This window comes from Schistocerca nitens, chromosome 12, assembly GCF_023898315.1.
Source record: "Schistocerca nitens isolate TAMUIC-IGC-003100 chromosome 12, iqSchNite1.1, whole genome shotgun sequence".
In the NCBI taxonomy this organism is placed as follows: domain Eukaryota; kingdom Metazoa; phylum Arthropoda; class Insecta; order Orthoptera; family Acrididae; genus Schistocerca; species Schistocerca nitens.
In genome coordinates, this window is record NC_064625.1 from 189659533 (window position 1) to 189681491 (window position 21959).

The following is a 21959-nucleotide window of genomic DNA, read 5'->3' on the forward strand; positions in this document are numbered from 1 at the left end:
AGTCGGTAAGACCTGATGGTACGGTTCAAGTACAGTGCAGACCCCGTGAAGGTGTGGTGTCACCGCCAGACACCACACTTGCTAGGTGGTAGCTTAAATCGGCCGCGGTCCATTAGTACATGTCGGACCCGCGTGTCGCCACTGTTAGTGATCGCAGACCGAGCGCCACCACACGGTAGGTCTCGAGAGACGGACTAGCACTCGCCCCAGTTGTACCACGACTTTGCTAGCGACTACACTGACGAAGCCTTTCTCTCATTTGCCGAGAGACAGTTAGAATAGCCTTCAGCTAAGTCCATGGCTACGACCTAGCAAGGCGCCATTTGTAACATTGCATGTATCTTAAGAGTCTCACTTGTATCGTCAAGAGCAATGTACCACAAGGATGGATTAAAGTTAAGTATTTCCGCAGGTACGTACTTTTCTTTATAGCATTCATTACGTCTCCTGTTTCAGACTTCTCTAGCCTACGTGAGATTAACGCGTGCCTTTCGGCTACTTCAGTGTGGCGTAGCTAGCTTGTTACGCCACAACAGAAGGTGTGGGCGAAAGTCGTCAACAAGGCACGTGCTGGTTGTTGGCTCCATAATGGTGTGGGGTGTGTTCGTTTCATTTATTTATTGGTCCATTTGATTCATTACATACTTAAACACTACATTGAATATAGGACAAGTCAAAATTGCGAAAGGAGCAGAAACACACACACACACACACACACACACACACACACACACACACACACACACACACACACAGAGAGAGAGAGACAGAGAGAGAGAGAGAGAGAGAGAGAGAGAGAGAGAGAGAGAGAGCACGACAAAATTAATTAGAGATAACAATCATAAATTACAAGTGACAAATATAGCAATTTGAATTTAACCGTTATTACGTAATCATTGTTTACAAGGCTATTTTTTGTAATTTAAAAATTCTTTTACAGAGCGAAAACATTTTTCCACTTAAGGTTATGTTTAAAAAAAATTTTATGTTGCTGCGATTTTAAATCACTGGGTAGGCTGTTATATAGCTGAACTGTTATCTGTGATACACGTTTTTGGTACAGTGCTGTTCTACACTATGACATGTGGATATTATTTGTGTTTCTTGTGTTGTCACTGTGCATATGCTTATTTTGTTGAAGATGTCCAGTTTGGTTTGAAAGATACTCATTTGCGAACAGGATACACTCACATATGTAAAGGCTCGGTAGGCTCATTATTTTCATCTGGATGAAGTGTGGTCTACATGTTTCCAGTTTTGTTAGGTTGCAGGTAGCCCTGATTGCTCTTTTCATCATCCTAAAGATCTTTATGCTGGTGGCTTAATTTCCCCAGAAGATTAGCCCATATCGAAGTAGTGCATGGAAGTATGCATAATACGCCTGAATAACTGTTGACTTGCTTGCACTTTAATTTAACAAACGCAGAGCATAACAATTTTAAATGGGACTGTTATATAAAAGAACTTGAGAAAAAACTTTCAAAAGCTTATCTTGTACCCATAGGCCCAGAACCTTAATGTCAGTAACAGAGTTCAGTAATGTATTTTCAAGGTATGATACTATGTTCAAATGGAATGGAATGGACTGCGTTGTCTGGTCCTACTGAATCGATCATTGACTGTAAATCATTATGTTCGGCAACTTTGGGACCATTTGCAGCCATTCGTGAACTTCATGTTCTGAAACAACATGAAATTTTTGCGGATGACAATGCGGATCACAATTGTGCGGGATTGGTTTCAAGAATACTCTGGACAATTCGACCAAATGATTTGTCCACCCAGACTGCCCAACATGGAACACAATCAAGAGGTCAGTTCGTGCACAGAATCCTTGAACAGCAACACCTTCGCTATTACGGGCGTCTGTAGAGGCAGCACGGCTTAGTATTTCTGCCGGGGACTTTGATGGCTCGTCGAGCCAGTCAGACAGAGGTCCGACACGATGTTATGAGGTATCCCACGAATTTTGTCACCTCAATGTAGTCTGCACTACATTACCGTTGTGTACATTGTTCCGTGTAGTCAGTGCGTACCCAACTTTCCCACTAGAGCGCGCTTCGCTAAGCACAACAGTGCAGGCACAACGCTCGTCCGTCTGCGCACTACGAGATGGCGCTGCCTTAGAGACGGACCAAATTCTGCTTCTGCCGATCCACTTATTAATATTTAACGCAGCCAATGAGATTGCTGCTAACGTAGAACCTTTTCTCCTCGCGGATCACACTCGCGCAGTGATGCCTGAATGCGCGAGGTATTACAACGAGTGTACAGACCTCCGATTAGTAGGTCTGCACTAGTCTGCACCAGTCTGTACCAGTCTATAGTCAAGTTTCATTCTGTGCCTAATAAGATTATCATATTCCTGTACATAGCCATAAAGATAAATGTATAGACAATTTGTCAAGTATCAGAGACATAAGATTAACGTACCAAGACCAAAGGAACTTCAGATTGTCAATTGTAAATAGTATCCAGAATCAAGTTAAGTAAGGTTTATGATTGTTATTAATTCAATAAATGTGTGTGAAAATTAATCAAGTTCTGTTTAAAGTTGGTCATCATCAATCTGCTACTCTAAGCGTGCAAATGGCATTTCTATCGTCTGACCTAACGGCAGAAGATAAACACGCCACGATAAGACCACGAGACATATTGCTGACACTCGCCTACTTCGATAGAGTGACAAGTCAAATAATCTGATGGTGTGTGTACCGAAGGTCTTACAGTATGCGCACCACAATTACACACTTCTCTACAGGAGATGCCTGTCTGCACTAAACTTGAAAATTTAGAATATAAGTTTAAAACTTTACTCTGTGGCTGCCAGGCTATCGTGTCGGATTTCTTGTGCTCGGCTCGAGTTTCTGAAAGTTGTCCACCGTGTGCCGGCAGGTTGCTGGAGTGGTCCGTTCTGGAGGGGTACAGCATCCGGCCGCAGGACAGTGCGACCGTTTTCTCCGGCGTGGCGCAGAACGAGTACGGTTTCCACATCGCCGAGGAGTTCTTCTACAGGAACATTACTCAGCTGCACCAGTTGTGAGTAGCCTAGAGAAGCCTAGAGTAGACTAATGCAGCCAGAGCTGTAGTCGAATCGGCGTATGTCGATCCCCGACAGTTGCAGTGGACTGGCCGCGGCAGCTTCGCGCTTCCACCTCAACCGATAACGTAAAGCTATTTTGTAAACGCTCCCATGCCGACGCCTCAGTGTTGTCACTGTTTCCGCCTGCAGCCATTAGCGCTTTGCCTCAGAAAGTTGGCAACAGGGCCGTCAGAGATCTTCTTACGCCGTCTCGACTACAGCTGCTGGCTACGTGTCACCCGCTCAGTTGCCTCCATCCTAAAGGCAGTCTCACATGTTCTAAGGTTCGCCTGCATTTGCTAGGTTGCAGTCTTGACTGTCGGATAGCAGTGAGTGGAAATACATTGTAAGGCCTGCTGCAAGTCCCTATTGTGTCAAGTGTCCGCTTCAGGTACTGGATTTTGTTAGAATAACTGACATACAAAAACTCCCCTCGCCTTTCTGCATCGTTTCATGCAATAATGATCGCTGGTGAGTGTTCCAGGTTCTACAGGGCGTTACAAAAAGGTACGGCCAAACTTTCAAGAAACATTCCTCACACACAAAGAAAGAAAATATGTTATGTGGACATGTGTCCGGAAACGCTTACTTTCCATGTTAGAGCTCATTTTATTACTTCTCTTCAAATCACATTAATCATGGAATGGAAACACACAGCAACGGAAAGTACCAGCGTGACTTCAAACACTTTGTTACAGGAAATGTTCAAAATGTCCTCCGTTAGCGAGGATACATGCATCCACCCTCTGTCGCACGGAATCCCTGATACGCTGATGCAGCCCTGGAGAATGGCGTATTGTATCACAGCCGTCCACAATACGAGCACGAAGATTCTCTACATTTGGTACCGGGGTTGCGTAGACAAGAGCTTTCAAATGGCCCCATAAATGAAAGTCGAGAGGGTTGAGGTCAGGAGAGCGTGGAGGCCACGGAATTGGTCCGCCTCTACCAATCCATCTGTCACCGAATCTGTTGTTGAGAAGCGTACGAACACTTCGACTGGCCGGCCTTAGTGGCCGTGCGGTTCTAGGCGCTACAGTTTGGAACCGAGCGACCGCTACGGTCGCAGGTTCGAATCCTGCCTCGGGCATGGATGTGTGTGATGTCCTTAGGTTAGTTAGGTTTAATTAGTTCTAAGTTCTAGGCGACTGATGACCTCAGAAGTTAAGTCGCATAGTGCTCAGAGCCATTTGAACCATTTGAACCACTTCGACTGAAATCTGCAGGAGCTCCATCGTGCACAAACCACATGTTGTGTCGTACTTGTAAAGGCACGTGTTCTAGCAGCACAGGTAGAGTATCTCGTATGAAATCATGATAACGTGCTCCATTGAGCGTAGGTGGAAGAACATGGGGCCCAATCGAGACATCATCAACAATGCCTGCCCAAAAGTTCACACAAAATCTGTTTTGATGACGTGATTGCACAATTGCGTGCGGATTCTCGTCAGCACACACATGTTGATTGTGAAAATTTACAATTTGATCACGTTGGAATGGAGCGTCATCCGTAAAGAGAATCTTTGCACTGAAATGGGGATTGACACATTGTCGGATGAACCATTCGCAGAAGTGTACCCGTGGAGGCCAATAAGCTGCTGATAGTGCCTGCACACGCTGTACACGGTACGGAAACAACTGGTTCTCCCGTAGCACTCTCCGTACAGTGACGTGGTCAACGTTACCTTGTACAGCAGCAACTTCTCTGACGCTGACATTAGGGTTATCGTCAACTGCACGAAGAATTGCCTCGTCCATTGCAGGTGTCATCGTCGTTCTAGGTCTTCCCCAGTCGCGAGTCATAGGCTGGAATGTTTCGTGCTCCCTAAGACGCCGATCAATTGCTTCGAACGTCTTCCTGTCGGGACACGTTCGTTCTGGAAATCTGTCTCGATACAAACGTACCGCGCCACGGCTATTTCCCCGTGCTAATCCATACATCAAATGGGCATCTGCCAACTCCGCATTTGTAAACATTGCACTGACTGCAAAACCACGTTCGTGATGAACACTAACCTGTTGATGCTACGTACTGATGTGCTTGATGCTAGTAGTGTAGAGCAATGAGTCGCGTGTCAACACAAGCAGCGAAGTCAACATTACCTTCCTTCAATTGGGCCAACTGGCGGTGAATCGAGGAAGTACAGTACATAATGACGAAACTAAAATGAGCTCTAACATGGAAATTAAGCGTTTCCGGACACATGTCCACATAACAACTTTTCTTTATTTGTGTGTCAGGAATGTTTCCTGAAAGTTTGGCCCTACCTTTTTGTAACACCCTGTATAGTGGTGGTCCATCAAACTATTTTCTTCCCGACGTTTCGCCCACTGGTACGTTGGAGAACTTCAGAGGTGCTCCTGGATCTGCCGAGTCTTGCTGACATCAGAGTGTGACGTACACGGTCCAATCACATTAATGCGAGCACTGCTTACTTCTGACGTCACCGTACAGTAACCACTCACAGACGCTAACAGTGGATGTGGTATGAAGCGTGTCAGGGGCATGCGGAAGGCGATGCAATCGTTTGTCGTAAAGCAGAAACGAAGCGATTTATCTCACGTTCTAAAGGGCACGAACATTGGCTCTCGAAACAAGGATGGAACCATTTCCAAAATGGTAAGTTTGTAAACTGTTTTCAGCTGCCGTGGTTACAGTGTGCCGAGCACGGCAAAACGTCACTATCCAAAACCGGTGCTGAGGCAACTGTGGGTGCACCACGGGCCATAGATAACAGGGGTGAACAGCAGCTGCACAGATTTGTTCAGGCGAACAGATGTGCAGCTGTTGAGCAACTGACTGCCTGCGCAGCTGGCGCCCACTTCGCGCACCCGCGCTCACTTCTGTACGCCAGTGATGAAGGCTGGAATTTGCACGCCAGTAGCGCAACTGAACGGCCACTGAGCCGCGACAGTCGGCCTTTTCGGATGACATGTGGCCGTTCACGTGTTGGGTTGGCTCGAGTTGGAGAAGAGACCAAACAGTGAGGTCATCAGTCTCATCGGATTAGGGAAGGAAGTCGGCCGTACCATGGTAAAGGAACCACTCTGGCATTTGCCTGAAGCGATTTAGAGAAATCACGGAAAACCTAAATCAAGATGAGCGGACGCGGGATCGAGCCGTCGTCCTCCAGAATGCGAGTCCAGTACGCCACCCCACTCTGTTCGCGTGTATGGCGAGAAAGATCTGAGAGCAAATACTGTGCGATAGAACGATCCAGGCCAGGGGACGGAGCATTGTGTTCTGGGGTGGTCTTGGCATTCTGCAAGGCGCAGTGGATCAGCACAAGTATGTATCAATACTCGGTGCTCACGTCCACCCCTACAGGGTGTGTGTTTGTCCTGGGAACAGTAGCATCTACCAGGAGGACAATGCAATGTCACACAGTTTGCAGTGTACGTGCACGGTCTGAATAGCACCGTACGTCCCCCCCCCCTTCCTGGCAACCAAATTCCCCACATTTAAACACAGTCGAGAATCTGTGGGACGACATCAATCAGGCAGTTTGCACCGTGGGTCCTCAACCGACAAACCTAGTCGTCTTCGGCCTTCGCCAGATACTCACTTTAATGTCGGTGCACAGTGCAAACATCGTAAAAGAAGCGTGATCGTCACAGATAAATCTTGTCAAAGATAAAACTCAACTATCAACTGTGATCTGTCAAAGATAAAACACATGTATCGCTTCTGTAAAAGTACTGTCCATGTATCATTAAGTTTCATGGTTTCTTCTTTTCTTTTAAAACTGCCTGTATATTTCGATGGCTTCTCTATACAGCCCCTGATAACAGTTCGTCATATTAGTTAAATTTTTCTTTCACAAAACTTCGCTAGGTGGTTAGCCGAATTACCTGTGGCGATCACGCTTCTTTTCAGGGTATTTATACTGCTCTCAGATGGCGGACCCATCAGCCAGCAAGACTCAGTGCATATGGGAACACCACCAAATATGTCTAACGTAGCTCTGGATGATATGTCAGGAACAAAAGAGCTTCATCGAGCGTGATCATACATCGCTCAAGATCACCAGCGACCAAGAGAACTGGACGTTAAAGATTCCTCCAGTGTGGTGACACCTATGCTAATTAACAGGCACCTCGAAGTTACGTTACAGCCGAGCGCCTACCTAGAGTCGCTGCACCGGCTGTGAGGCCCCACCTTCCACGCCCAACACGACTCCTGAATGTATGCGATACTGTTAACTGTATGTTGGAAGAAACAAAGGAGATAACAAAGAACTCACTGACGTGTGTGTTTGACAACAACGCAAGAACTGTTAGCTATCACAGTCTCAGAAGAAAGAGAGTAAAACACAACTACAGCTACTTCCCAAAGCTTTATTCCTTCAGCCAAGATGTTAAATAAGGAGACAAAATTTTATATTTAGATAATATTGTTGAAGAGGTAGTTGTTTATTTTACAGAAAGTGACGCTCCTGGCTACACTAATTTTTTTTATCCCAGAGATTTCTTTCTGGCAGTTGTATTTCTTATGTCGCTCCTTTGCCTGTGCGCGTATTTTCTGTCTGGCTGTGTTCTCCGTCGACAAGCCACGAAATGAACACTGGTTGGCAAAAAGAGTGAAGCACCCAGATGAGGACGAGGAGGAAGCGAAAAGAAGCTCCACAGGTCGCAAATCGTCGGTTCTACACAGAACTTGATAGTATAAGCCCAGTAAGTGCGGCTTTGTATGCCCTCTGGTCTAGATGCAAGCATTGATTCCAGGGGAAGGTTGTCGCAAGCCCTCTGTATCCTCTCCTGAGGAACGTTGGCCCACAGTTTTTGTAACGGGCTTCCAAAATTCCAAATACGGTCATCAGGACGCTGATAAGAACCGAGCTGGTGCCACATGTGTTCCACCTGCGACAGATCTGAGACTTCTGGTGGCCACAGCAGTACCTCAGTATCGTGCATAAGTTCGCATTAGCGATATCGTGCTGAAAAGTGGCACCGTAGTAATATCACATGAGAGGCAACACATGAGGATGTAGGATGCCCAGGAAGTGATTCTATGCTATTGGAGTTCCCGCAGAGTAATTGGCTTCCCACATCGTGCTGCCAGGACCGACACCTCTGTGTGTCTCCAAAACATAGCAAGAATGAGAATTCGCGAGGGGTCGCAGCCACACTAGATGACGACGGTCATCTGGGATAGCACATAACTGCGATGCATTGTGTAACACAGTGTGGTGACATTCACCTGCATCTTAATGGCAGGCTACCTGTGGGACAGTAATTCCCTAGCATGGCTGCTGCCAGTCTCTGACCAATAGTGCAAGGACACTCATTACTTGTTCTCAAATGGAAGGCACAGATAAGAAGCGGTTACATACACACATCAAAAAAAGTTATGTGTCAGCTCAGTTCCAAGGGTTCCGGAACCTGTGCAGAAAATTGGAATAGAGATCAACATAAACATCATTTCAGCCCTTTTTACTGCTCATGAAAACCACACATTGCATGGTGTAACACCATACAGCGAGGCCTTCAGAGGTGGTGGTCCACATTGCTTTACACACCGGTACCTCTAATACCCAGTAGCACGTCCTCTTGCATTGATGCATGCCTGTATTCGTCATGGCATACTATCCACAAGTTCATCAAGGCACTGTTGGTCCAGGTTGTCCCACTCCTCAACGGCGATTCAGCGTAGATCCCCCGGAGCGGTTGGTGGGTCACTTCGTCCATAAACAGTCCTTTTCAATCTATCGCAGGCAGATTCCACAGGGTTCATTGTCTGGAGAACATGCTGGCCACTCTAGTCGAGCGATGTCGTTATCCTGAAGTAAGTCATTCACAAGATGTGTACGTTGTGGGTTCGAATTATCGTCCACGAAAACGAATGCCTCGCCAATATGCTGCCAATATGGTTGCACTATTGGTCGGAGGATGGCATTCACGTATTTTACAGTCGTTATGGCGCCTTCCGTGACCACCAGCAGCGTACGTCAGCCCCAGATAAGGCCACCACAAACAGCAGGGCACCTCTACCTTACTGCACTCGCTGGGCAGTGTGTCTAAGGCGTTCAGCCTGACCGGGTTGCCTCCAAACACGTCTCTAACGATTGTCTTCTTGAAGGCATATGCGACACTCATCGATGAAGAGAACGTGATGCCAATCCCGAGCGGTCCATTCGGCATGTCGTTGGCCCTATCTCTACCGCGCTGTCGCAGTTGCAATGATGGACTTCGCCATGGACGTCGGGAGTGAAGTTGCGCATCGTGCAGCCTATTGTGCACAGTTTGAGTCATAACATGCCGTCCTGTGGCTGCACGAAAAGCATTATTCAACATGGTGGCGTTGCTGTCAGAGTTCCTGAGCCATAATCCGTAGGTAGCGGTCATCCACTGCTATAGTAGCCCTCGGGCGGACTGGGCGAGGCATATCATCGACAGTTCCTGTCTCTCTGTATCTCGCCCATGTCCGAACAACTTCGCTTTGGTTCGCTCCGATACACTGGAGACTTTCTTTGTTCAGAACCCTTCCTGGCACGAAGTAACAATGCTACGCGATCGAACCGCAGAAATGGCCATCTAGGCATGGTTGAACTACAGCCAACGCGAGCCGTGTACCTCCCTCCTGGTCGAATGACTGGAACTGATCGGCTGTCGGAAATCTCCTAATAGGCGCTGCTCATGCATGGTTGTTTACATCTTTGGGCGGGTTTAGTATCATCTCTGAACAGTCAAAGGGACTGTGACTGTGATAGAATATCCACAGTCAACGTCTATCTTCAGTAGTTCTTGGAACTAGGGTGACGCTAAACTTTTTTGATGTGTGTATGTCAGGTGGACAACAAACCGATCCTCACTTGTGGCGATCAGACATAGTCGACCACAACAAGCATACCTGCCCTCATTTTCCCTTGCAATCCGAGAAGGAGCCACAGTCACATCTGAACGCTTCACAAATCTGGATACTGCACAGTCCAACCAGCCGGCCAAATGGAGACCCGCAGTGAAGCCTCTTTCAGACTCCGTGACTCTCTCACGCGAATCTGTGGCATCTCCGTGTCCTTCACAGCCATCACACATCATTTGAAGTTGTTCACATTCCTTATATACCCTAGCAGGGCAGTGAGCAACAGTGAACATGAACGACACCACAGCAGTTTGGTGGCGATTCTAACTGTTACATAGAACTGCAAGTCTAATCATTCGTGCCATCTGGGTGACCCACTTCTTTTCTGAGGTCGTGTACAACAGTCAGCCATTGCCATAGCTTTACGTACAGCCACATTTTGTCGCAAAAGGAGTCGCTTCTGCGGCTGAAATATGACAGAGGGACCTCAGTCGGAGGCACCCGCTGTTGCAGCTTTGGGCCCCAGCCGGACTCTCTGTCGCGGTACGTGCACGCTGTGGCGGAGACCCTGTTCACCGATGCGGACCTACGGCAGGTGAGAGCAGGCTGCTTGCGTGTGGTGTCGGGTTGTGGCGCTGTAGAGCACTTTCTGTTGCAGCTACGGCCCCAAGGCGAGCCGCCTGTCCAGGTACGTCAAGGCCATCGCCGAGGACATGTACACCGAGCGGGAGCTGAAGGAGGTGAGCCAGCTGCCACAGACACCCATTGCTGAGGGGCTACACAGCAGCTGCCGACGTCTGTCTGGCACGGCACGCACTCGCTTAGTCACGGGTTGCACGACCCACCGAAACACCTCACGTAACCTCACCCCACCCCACACCACCAGGCGAGACCACGGGGCAAGCACTAGACAGCTATTCACCACCAGTCAGCACACTCACTTCCTCGTAGAGGACTCGTACAGCACGCATTGCTGAGTCCCCTCTGTGTGATGCCACTAGTGTTAGCATACCCCCTACACAAAACTGTGTGGCCTGCGTTCATTGGGCACATCTTCATCTAGCAATGCCCCGTGGTCATGGGTTCATTTCCTTTCATTGATTTTGCTCTTGTTACTTTCCAGGTCGCTGCCTAATGAGGCTCCCCCCTTTCATCCCTCCTCCCCCACAACACTAACCAGCCGGCCGGGGTGGCAGAGCGGTTCTAGGCGCTACAGTCTGGAACCGCGCGACCGCTACAGTCGCAGGTTCGAATCCTGCCTCGGGGATGGATGTGTGTGATGTCCTTAGGTTAGTTAGGTTTAAGTAGTTCTACGTTCTAGGGGACTGATGACCTTAGAAGTTAAGTCCCATAGTGCTCACAGCCATGTGAGCCAACTCTGACCACCACCTATAAATTCCAGTGCTTCTTCATACATGAGTAGTAAGTTCACCCATTACTGAGATCGTGACAGCACGGGAAAAATATACACTTTCATTTTGTCTCGAAGAGTTATAACCTCTTCTTGTGCTTTTGTCCTGCGTTTATGCAGAGTCGGCACCGTTACAAACGGATGCGGCACGATTAATTTTAAGAGGTGGTTGGATGTCTTTCCTGTCAGTACCCTGTTACCTGTGTAGTGTCCTGTGGTTGGCAGAAAAGAACTAACGATCTAGTTTGAACACAGTTATTTAACTAAAACGCCTTCATTGCGTGTGCTAATTTCCAAACACAACACAACAGAAACACAATAATTCTTGTTGTGCAAAGACAATGAAAAGAAATAATAACAACCAAAATACTAATGCTACACAGTTTGAAAGTGGCGTTACGCCCAACAAGATACAAACTTATACAGACAGACTACAGCGAGTGTCTACTGGGCTAGAGCCGGCCTAGGTATTGGCCAGTGGAGTCCCAGCTGTACGTATGCACTGCTGGTCTGACTCTGCTGGCACGGTTATGACGCTGATTCTGCAGGGTGCCACACTTAGTCACATTAGTTCCAGTTGGTGTATCTGTGTCACACGGCTTTTCACAAAGTAGTGTCGTGTTTATGCAGAAAGATTGCTGATGTTTACATTCACTGGCGATGTTTTGATATGAGCTCTTGAGGGGGGTCAGCAGCCCACCTTGCCTGTTTGTTGTGTGGGCCGTTTACATAACAAGGGGCCGCTGCGACAACCTCATGGAACCGAATATGTGTATTCCAACTGTCTGCGAATAGCATTATCCGTGTGAAAGTGAGTGAAAATTTTCAAAATGTCTGTGAATCGTGTAGATGATGCGAGTCCTCGGTAGTGGATCACGTGTAAATTGAAGTAGTTAGAAAGCATCTTTTCACCTGTTGCATACGAATTTTTATTTATACAACAAGACACATTTCGCCTCTTTTAGCGAAACATTTCTATTCTTGATATTAAATGATTTCCTGGATGTGATATTTAATGACTTTTTTTTGGTATTTTGATTTTTTGATCTAAAACAGTTTACATTAACATTTACAGCAAAATGACAAGGTACTTACAGGAAAAGACCTAATTTACTACTCAAAGATGATGCAGTCGCCCCACCCCCCTCCCCTTGTAGGGAACTGGTTGATATTCACACTTTTCTTCATAGAATCGCCATAACTTTGTAGCATACTGTTAAGACAAAACTGCCATTTTGGTGTCTAGAGTGTCGTTTGCTTCTGTAAGTAATGTCACCTCTCACACTAATTTTTGGCTTTACTCATTTCCCCTGTGTGTGTGTGTGTGTGTGTGTGTGTTAGAACATTTTTCACATAAATGAACAAATAAACACACACACACACACACACACACACACACACACGATCACGGAAAACCATGTAAAAACAAAAACTCGGAAAGTTGACAAAACTTGCAGAAAAAATCACACTCTACACACCAAAATTGCAGTAGAATTAATGTTATGTAAAGAAATTACAGCGACTCTGCACGAAAAAGTACGACTTTCAGCTGATTTTCCACGTGCAGGGAACCTGCACGATCTTCAAGTCATGAATTAGACCTCTTACTGTAAGCAAATTTTCATTTTGTTACAGTACTAGACTTTTCCCAGCATCTTCACCTGCATACACGTATATAATATATATGTTGTGCAAATCTCTTGCTACATATCCTCCTCCTCCCTCACTGACCATCACTTCCACCACCTCTCTGCCCACCTCATCTTCCCTCCCATCTTTCTGTCCCAACTCTCCCTCCCCCTCCTCCCCACTCTGTTTCTACATCCCCTCCTCCCCCTCTCTCCCCATCCCTCCACTACTGCCCCTCTCTCACTATCCATCCCCTTGCCTCCTCTCCCCCCCCCCTCTCCCTACTCCCCCAGGGATATCCATTCAACACATGTAGCCCCTGCAAAAGAGGTCGACGTAGCAGGCCAATATTACTCCCACAACATGCCTTCCGTGCAGCACAGCCCATATTCCACAGGCTCAGAAACCCTTTTTCCCCACGCTGTGCAGGCTGCCACGCAAAACAGGCAGATGAAGCAAGCCGATACTACTCCAGCAAAACGTGCTCGTTGTGCTGGTGAGCCCATGTCGGGGGTTGTAAAACCATTTCTTACTCGTGATGTGTAGGCTGTCCTATAAAGCAGATGGAAAAGGTGGGTCGATACTATTACCACAAAACCCCAGCAGCAGGCGTCAATCTCTGCTGCCCCCCCTCCCACCCTGGTACAATCACAGCAGCACCTTCTCCCCACCCCTTCCTCTATTCCAACCCCCTTTGGTGACCACATTTCCAGTGTTGTTGAGGCTCTGACCTCGGCAGTCACCACTGCCTTCAACTTCTTCCTTCAAACCATCCCTCTCCATCTTGCCTCCATCCTCTCCCTATCTATGTCCCCCACCACCGCCTTCCCTGCTCCTTCCGGTCATGACTATTAGAAACCATGGGTTGACAGTCATGATCTGGAACGCCAATGGTCTCTATAAACAACAGGGCGAATTCTGACAGTTCCTCCTTGAGGAGGGGGTTGACATTTGCCTTGCTGCTGAGACGTACCACAAACCTGGTGTTTTTGTCCGTGTGGCGAACTACACCTGCTACAGGGCTGACAGGCCCACTGCCTACAGTGGCACGGCGGTGTACGTAATTCCCTCTGCCACCACACCATCCCCTTCCCCCAACTCAACACTGTGGAAACCACTGGCATTGTCGTCCACATGGTGTGGGGTCCCATCACGTTCATGGCTCTTTACAGACCACCACGAGGCCTTGTTCAAAGACCAGACTACGAGGCATTGCTGTCACTTGGTAACGACGTCTTCATTGGCGGCGACATCAATGCCAAGCATGCTTCCTGGAACAGCAGAGTTACCAACACATCAGGTCGTTGACTCCTCTGGGTCGCTGAGTGGCATCACGCCTGCACCATCGGCCCATACGATCCCACCATATTCGCCACTGGAGGACGTCTCCCAGATGTCTTAGACATCGCAGTGGTGAAAGATCTTCCCCACCCCAGCACTGCAGCCACACACATCGCTCTGGCCTCCGATCACCGGCTGGTCATCTGCTCCATCAATCTCGTTGCGTGCCGCGTGATGGCCTGAACATCTGTGGCGGTCCTACCAGCTATGGGTTGAAGCAGCCCTACCCACCATTCCTGCTGCCGATCAAATGGACGCAGATCGCACCTTTACCCACCTCACCATCATCACTCTTGATGCTGCAGCTCCAGCAACCCTTCACCGTCCGGAAAAACCTCCAGACCATCTGCGTCCACTCCCTCCTCATATCCGTGCTCTCATCACAGAGAAAAAACGGACCATCTGAGAATGGCCACTTACTTGGAACCCAGCAACCAAGTGCTTAATCAATAGATTGCAGCACCAAATCAAGGTTGCGGTACAAGACCACCGCAATCAGTTATGGGCGGACAAAATCTCCACCATTGGCCTGAGTGATCAGTCTGCTTGGAGGCTCAGAAAATGCCTTTTGCGACGAGGGCAACGGATACCCCCCCCCCCTCCAGGTCAGTAATGACTTTGTGTCCGAATCTGACGCTGAGGCAAATGCTCTGGTGGCCAATGTCTTTGTGCACAACTTCACCCCGGTCGATGACCCTGTCGACCCCAGCCATATCCGCCTGGTGAGGGCACGCCTCCCACAACTCCTTGCCCTCCAGGACCCTGAGGATCATATCACTCCCATCAATGAAGAAGAGGCTGAACTGCAACTGTGGTACCTCAATCCCAAGAAAGCTGGTGGCTCCGACAAGCTGACCAATGCCCTCCTCAAGCAGCTAACCCCAGCTTCTATTCCCATCCTGATGGCCACCTCCAACAACATCCTCACAACCAGGCAATTTCCTACTGTCTGGAAACATGCCGAGGTGGTCGCCATCCCCAAGGCTGGGAAGGATCTTTGTTCCCCTGCCAGCTACCGTCCCATCAGCCTCTTGCCCACCATCTCCAAGGTATTCGAGAGGCTGTGCCTTAAACGACTGCTCATCCACGTTGCCCGAGAACGAGTCCTCCCTGATGAGCAGTTTGGCTTCAGGCAGGGTCATGCAACCACTCACCAACTCCTGCGCCTTGTAGAAGAGTCACTGGACGCCATAGAACGCAGGGAGTACTATGGGGGGCCGTGCGGTTAAAGGCGCTGCAGTCTGGAACCGCAAGACCGCTACGGTCGCAGGTTCGAATCCTGCCTCGGGCATAGATGTTTGTGATGTCCTTAGGTTAGTTAGGTTTAACTAGTTCTAAGTTCTAGGGGACTAATGACCTCAGCAGTTGAGTCCCATAGTGCTCAGAGCCATTTGAACTACGGGGCCATACTGGTTGACGTGTCCAGTGCAATTGATTCGGTGTGGCACGAAGGGCTGCTCTACAAGTTACTCTCACTCGGCTTTCCAATGGCCCATGTACAGCTAATAGCCACATACCTGGAAGGTCGCACCTTCCACGTTAGGATCCCCGAGGGGAAATCTACGCGATGACGTATCAGGGCAGGAGTACCGCAAGGCAGCGTACTCAGACTGCTACTCTACTCCCTCTTCACGGCCGACCTGCCCTCTGCGCCGAGGGTGCATTTAGCCCTCTATGCGGATGACACTGCGCTCTTCTCTCATTCTTGTAGTGCGGCAGGTCTACAACAGCGGCTCCGGGGGCAACAGATTCCCTTACTGAATGGGCTAGGAACTGGCGTCTGGCATTTAATCCCTCCAAAACCCTAGCCCTTATCATCTGCTGGCGCCACATTCCCATTTGGCTCCCGCAGGTGTCTGTCCTTGGTACCCCAATCCGTTGGACTCATACTGCAAAGTATTTGGGAGTTAACGTGGATCAACGCCTCACCTGGCGCCCCCACATTGATGACGTGTGTCGAAAGGCGATAGGGCGACTATGCCTGCTCTACCCCCTCATCAACCCCACCTCTTCACTCCTTTCACACTTTGCTGTCAGATTGTACACCTCCTTTGAATATGCGGCGGTGGTGTGGGGCAATGCTCCCCCCACTCACCTCTGCCAACTCCAAACCGTCCCAAATCAAGCTCTCTGGCGTGCCCTCCACCTCCCTTTCGACATTCCTACCCAAGAACTTCACGTCCTGGCCGACGTGCCACTGCTTCACTCCCACATCCTTTACACAGCCACTTCCTTCTACCAGCAAACCTGCTACTCTCCCAATCCCCTAATCTTTTCCCTGGGCACCCGTGTCCACCGCCTGGCCACCACCCGCTGGCCTGACCCTCTCTACCACCCCCCATGACTTCCCATTCACTAGTCACTTTCATGTCACTTTATCTTTTTCATATCACCGTTCCATCTCATCACCACATCATGGCATCCACCCCTCCTCACTGCCCCTCACGCCACCCCCACCGCCCTTCACGCCCCCCCCCCCCAATGTCGACCTAATCCTTACAGGCCCTTCCCTTTTCACTTCTCCATCTGTCACTCTCCGACTTCTCTCCCCCGCCCCCCACTTCATCCCCTCATGACTGTCTGCCACCATCGTCACCGACGCCGCCATGAAGACGAGGCCAGGACAATGGCCTTTCGCTTTCATTCAACTCTTACTGTCCCTCCGCCTTTCCTTTAATCTTCTAAGCTACCGGCTAGTCAATGGGCCGTTCGTTTTCTTCACTGTCTCACTGTCCCTTCTACTATCCTTTCATCTGTCATTTTTAAATACTACGCCGGCCAGTCAATTGAGTCATTCGTTTTCCTGTTTCTCCTGCTATCCCTCTAACTATTCTTAAAAAAAAAAGAAAGAATAAAAACAGCACAACACCAAGTCAATCACAGCACCTTCATGCAATTTCCCCCACAAATCATCAAGACGGAAGGAGAAGCGCCACAGAGGCGCTAGCACTTCACCACCAGCCGAGGGTCAAACCTCAGTTACGTGCGAGCGAGCGAGCGGGCGAGCGAACTCCGGTTTCGAGAACTGGCATAAGGCGGGGAGAGCGGTGTGCTGACCACATGCCCCCCCGTACCCGTATCGAGTGAGGCCTATGGGCTGAGGATGACACGGCGGCCGGTCAGTACCGTTGGGCGTTCATGGCCTGTTCGGGAGGAGTTACAGAAATATCAGCCATTCTTTTCAGAGTTGTGGACGCACTTCTCTGAGGAATGCGTCGTTTTCTCTCTGTACATACCGTAGTTCACTGTAGCTTAAAGTGTATCCTTTAACTGCGCGAAACATTAACAAAGACCTTTGTGCTGTCGTTCTCGTAGGACTAGTAATCTAGTTATAAATCGTTACCATCACGCACGTTTGTATATATCCTCCTGCTTTTATAGCAGTTAGCGATGGTTTGCTGGGACCGTCACAATTACCATATCTTATAATTAAAAACTTCGCGGCTAAGCAAGTTTTGCCGTGTAGACGGAGGGTGTCTTACCGTATCGTTTATATAAAAAAAAATTCTTTCAGCATCTCACTCAGGTGTGTGACATATTTGTTTTTCTTTTTCGTCTCGCTGAAACAGTGTTAGTGTCAGTGTAATGGTGATGTCGTGTTTTTCTTTTTTTTTTTTTTCCAAGAATCCTGATTGGAAGTTCTACATTATATAATCTTCATTATCTGAATAGCTTCGCTTATTTGTGACATAACAACCTTAAACTAAAAGCGAATGCTTATTCATTTCATCTGAGGAAGTCGGCGGTTTTAGCTCGTCCTTCGCTTACGATTACTCATACATTTGCCATAAAGTATACTTAAATCGAAAACTTAAAGCTACGTGGTTGTATGCCTCGAGCTTCTCTTTTAAGATTCGATGATCTCTATTCTTTTCATTATTACATTATCCATTACTACTGTGCTACGGTCGGAGGTTCGAATCCTGCCTCGGGCATGGATGTGTGTGATGTCCTTAGGTTGGTTAGGTTTAACTATTTCTAGGCGACTGATGACCTCAGAAGTTAAGTCGCATAGTGCTCAGAGCCATTTGAACCATTACCACTGTGAGTTGAGACTGATGTTTTCATTCATCAAGAGATGTCATGTTTTATGTTGTTCTGAGATAATAAATTGGACTTCAGTGATTATATGTGAGCGCTGCTGTTGACATACATAAATCGTGTCGTTGTTGTTACGCTAGTTAGCTATTTCTCCGTCATACGCAATGCTAGACGTTGTTAACATTGCCGTTTGTAATTGGTGGTGCGTTTGATTACTCACTCCTTGCAATAATACTTCTTCAAATAAGCGTGGTGATACAATCTTTTAATTCTGCACTTACTAGGTCTACTAATAAATAGCATCCGACATGAGGCTTCCTTAGTACTATATACGGTCCCTGAAAAAGCGATTGCCATTTGCGGTTTTTAAGAATAAGTTATGGCTTAAAATGTGTTCTCAAGAGTACCTTTTCACCTTGTTTATGTTCCAAAACTTTATGTACGTTAGCTCGAAAGCTTCCTTGCGGATTTGAGCTTGGGTAGTGGGTGGAATTAACGCTTGTCGGATTTTTGCATCAGGATTTGCGCTTGCATTTTGTGCTTTAGGAATGGGGTTAATCCATTCATTTTGTTCTCTTCACTGAGAAATCAACTCGTTGTGAAGTAAAACCGATGGAGAATAAATTCTAACAAAACATGTTAGAATTTTTTTTCGCTTACATTTTTCGGGGTCTAAATGTCCCCAAGAGATATGAGTGTGCCTTAAGAGATGTTCTTCAAATTCCTTAGGAATGCAGACAACCCAGTTGTCGCTTGTAAGAGATGTCCGATGAAATAAGACATTGTTGTGCATCTTGAAGCGTTTGCATACAGGATGGTTGATTTTGTTCCATCTCGGATCTGAGTTTTGCAACTGTGCAATATGATTGCACAATTGAAGAAAATATCTTCGATGTAAAGGGCCGTTCATTAACAGTATTCGATAGTTGCACGTTTGTTCTACAAGATCGTTGGAATCTGTAGATCCTTCCGACATTCTAGAGAATGCGTCAGCCAAAACGTTATCTTTACCTTTTATGTAATTGATCTCAAAATTATATTCTTGTAAGAATAAGCACCATCGGGTTAAACGAGGGTGTCGCAGTTTGCAGGGGAGGAGAAAGCTTAGTTCTTGGTGGTCGGAAAATACTTTTACTTTATGGCCTGAGATGTAGTAGTTGAAGCGTTTAAGTGACATAATCACTGCGAGTGCTTCGAGCTCGGTTACTGAACAGGACCTTTCTGTTCCAGATAACACTCGACTTGCGAAACTGATAATCTTATTTTCCTGAGCATTGTTGGTTTTGACTACTTCAAAGAGAATGGCGCCAAGCCCTTGAAAGGAAATATCAGATGAGATGCAAAACTTTTTGTGTCATGTCGGGATGGTGTAAGATAGGGCTAAAGACAAGAGATTGTTTTATAGAATCGAAAGCTTGTTGGCGTTCTGGAGTCCAATTCCAACGTGTGCTTTTCTTGAACAATTTCGACAAGGAAGACTTGTTCATTACCTGGTTGGACAGAAATTTCCTGAAGAAAGTGACGAGGCCAAGAAAGCTTTTCAATTGTCGCTTAGTGGTTGGTGTAGGAAAATTTTTGACTTCTCTTATTTTGTCCAGATCGGGTTTGATTCCATCTGGGGAAATGATGTGATCTAAGAATTTGATTTGAGAACGGGCAAATTTAGACTTGGTAAGGTTAGCTGTGACACTATATTCAAAAAAATTTTGAAATACCTTTTGAATGAGTTCAATTTGCTTTTCCCAAGTGTTAGTAGCGATCAATAGATCGTCTACATAAACGGTAACTTCATCTAACAAGTTCTGTCCAAGTACATGGTCGAGTGCAGAAATAAATACACCTGAGCTGACATTCAAACCGAAAGGCATCACTCTGAATTGGTAGGAACGTCCACTAAAAAGAAAGGCTGTGTACTCTCGTGTTCTTCGTGAAGTCTCACTTGCCAGTATGACAGTTTGAATCGATACTAGACAAATAGCGAACACCATTAAATCTCTCTCGTCGAGAGCTTCAGGACGAGTTCTGACAGGGAGAATAATTTTATTTATGTTCCGGGCATCGAGTACCAGACGCACCGTATTATCAGTTTGAGAATGGTTAGCAAGGGACTGCTATAGGGTGAATCTGAGGTCTAAATCGCTTTCCATCTTAACATCTTTTTAATTTCTTCTTTTACCGCTTCTCGGCGAGGAAAGGTAATTGCGTATGTTGTTCTGCAAAAGGTGGAGTGAGGAATTACTTCCATTTGATATTCAACATCCTTTATTGTTCCAGGTCTCGTAGAACAAAATATGGATGAAAGCGTTTAGAAGTCGATGATGTTCTTGTCGCTGCTGGTCATTTAAGTCGGTAGATTCCTGAGTTTTGGCAACAATTTCATTTCTGTCTGGAAGATAGTTTTCGTCATTGTTGTCATAAAGTTTATTGTCAGGTACGTCCCTGTAGTCGCGAGGATTTTTGTACTTTCTTATCAATCGATGTAATTTCAATCGATAACCTAAAGGATGATTCCGAACTTTCTCTTTAATTAATTGTAAAACAATTCCTTGGTCGTTAAATTTCAAAGTACAGATTCGATGATAAATGTCGATTTTAGCTTTCGTTTGGCGCAGGAAACATGAGACAGATAAATTTTTCACTACAAGGAAAATGCTTTGTACAACAGTAGACTGAAACTGAATCGTTATTACAACTTGAATGTTAATTTTATGGACCTGCAAGATTTTAGCTCCGGTTATAGTGCAGTTTTGAACAGGGAGAGTCGATATCTTTACAGTATTTGACAATTGTTTAAACAAACCAGGGAAACGGCATTTACATTTGCTCCTGTGTCAATAATAGCGGTCGTTTTGGTTCATTGTAAACATACATATGTTACTGCCTGTACTTGATCGTCGTACGAGTCGTTTGTTTCAGCAATGACGTTTTCATGTAGTAGTTCGTCTCGTATATCCTGTTTGTCATTATGCCGTAAAACAAGTACGTTACTAGTTCGTTGGTGGAAGTAACTCCCCCCTTGTTGTGTGTTAGCATCGTTAAGAGACTTGTCAGATGCCCGAACTGTCCGCATCTCGTGGTCGTGCGGTCGCGTTCTCGCTTCCCGCGCCCGGGTTCCCGGGTTCGATTCCCGGCGGGGTCTGGGATTTTCTCTGCCTCGTGATGACTGGGTGTTGTGTGATGTCAGGTTGGTTAGGTTTAAGTAGTTCTAAGTTCTAGGGGACTGATGACCACAGATGTTAAGTCCCATAGTGCTCAGAGCCATTTGAACCATGTTTGATGCTGGAACTTGTTTTCCGTTGTCTGCTGGCTATTCGAAGTACTGTTGTTGTTTGTAAAATTCACGGCTTTTGTTCGCCTCCATTATTTGTCGGCGAATAGAATTCGAACGAAACGAGTTTCAAATTGAGGCTCGAAACTTTCGGGATTAAATGGCGGTACATCATCAGTTTGGGTGAAAAAGACAGGACGGTTGTAGTTTTTACGTGGTACTTGGCTGTTGCTGTTCTTATTCGGTTGAGTGAATGATGGCTGAAAATTATTGTTAGGCTGTGTACCGTAGTTCTGCTGAGAGGCGTAATAATTTTGATATTATTGCGCTATTATTTTGACTGTGTTGGTAAGGCCGGTATTACACTATAAAATATCTTTGTCCA

General features: G+C 47.0%; 1 protein-coding gene across 3 annotated transcripts in view; it reads left to right on the top strand.

Annotated features, from left to right (window-relative positions):
* Positions 1 to 21959, top strand: part of LOC126215393 (aminopeptidase Ey-like) — a 406189-nt gene that overhangs the window by 376540 nt on the left and 7690 nt on the right. For all 3 annotated transcript variants that reach the window (XM_049942100.1, XM_049942099.1, XM_049942101.1), the window contains exons 13-14: positions 2896 to 3039; positions 10543 to 10624. In XM_049942100.1, the coding sequence (XP_049798057.1) occupies positions 2896 to 3039; positions 10543 to 10624 (226 nt within the window). The remainder of the gene's footprint in view (positions 1 to 2895; positions 3040 to 10542; positions 10625 to 21959) is intronic.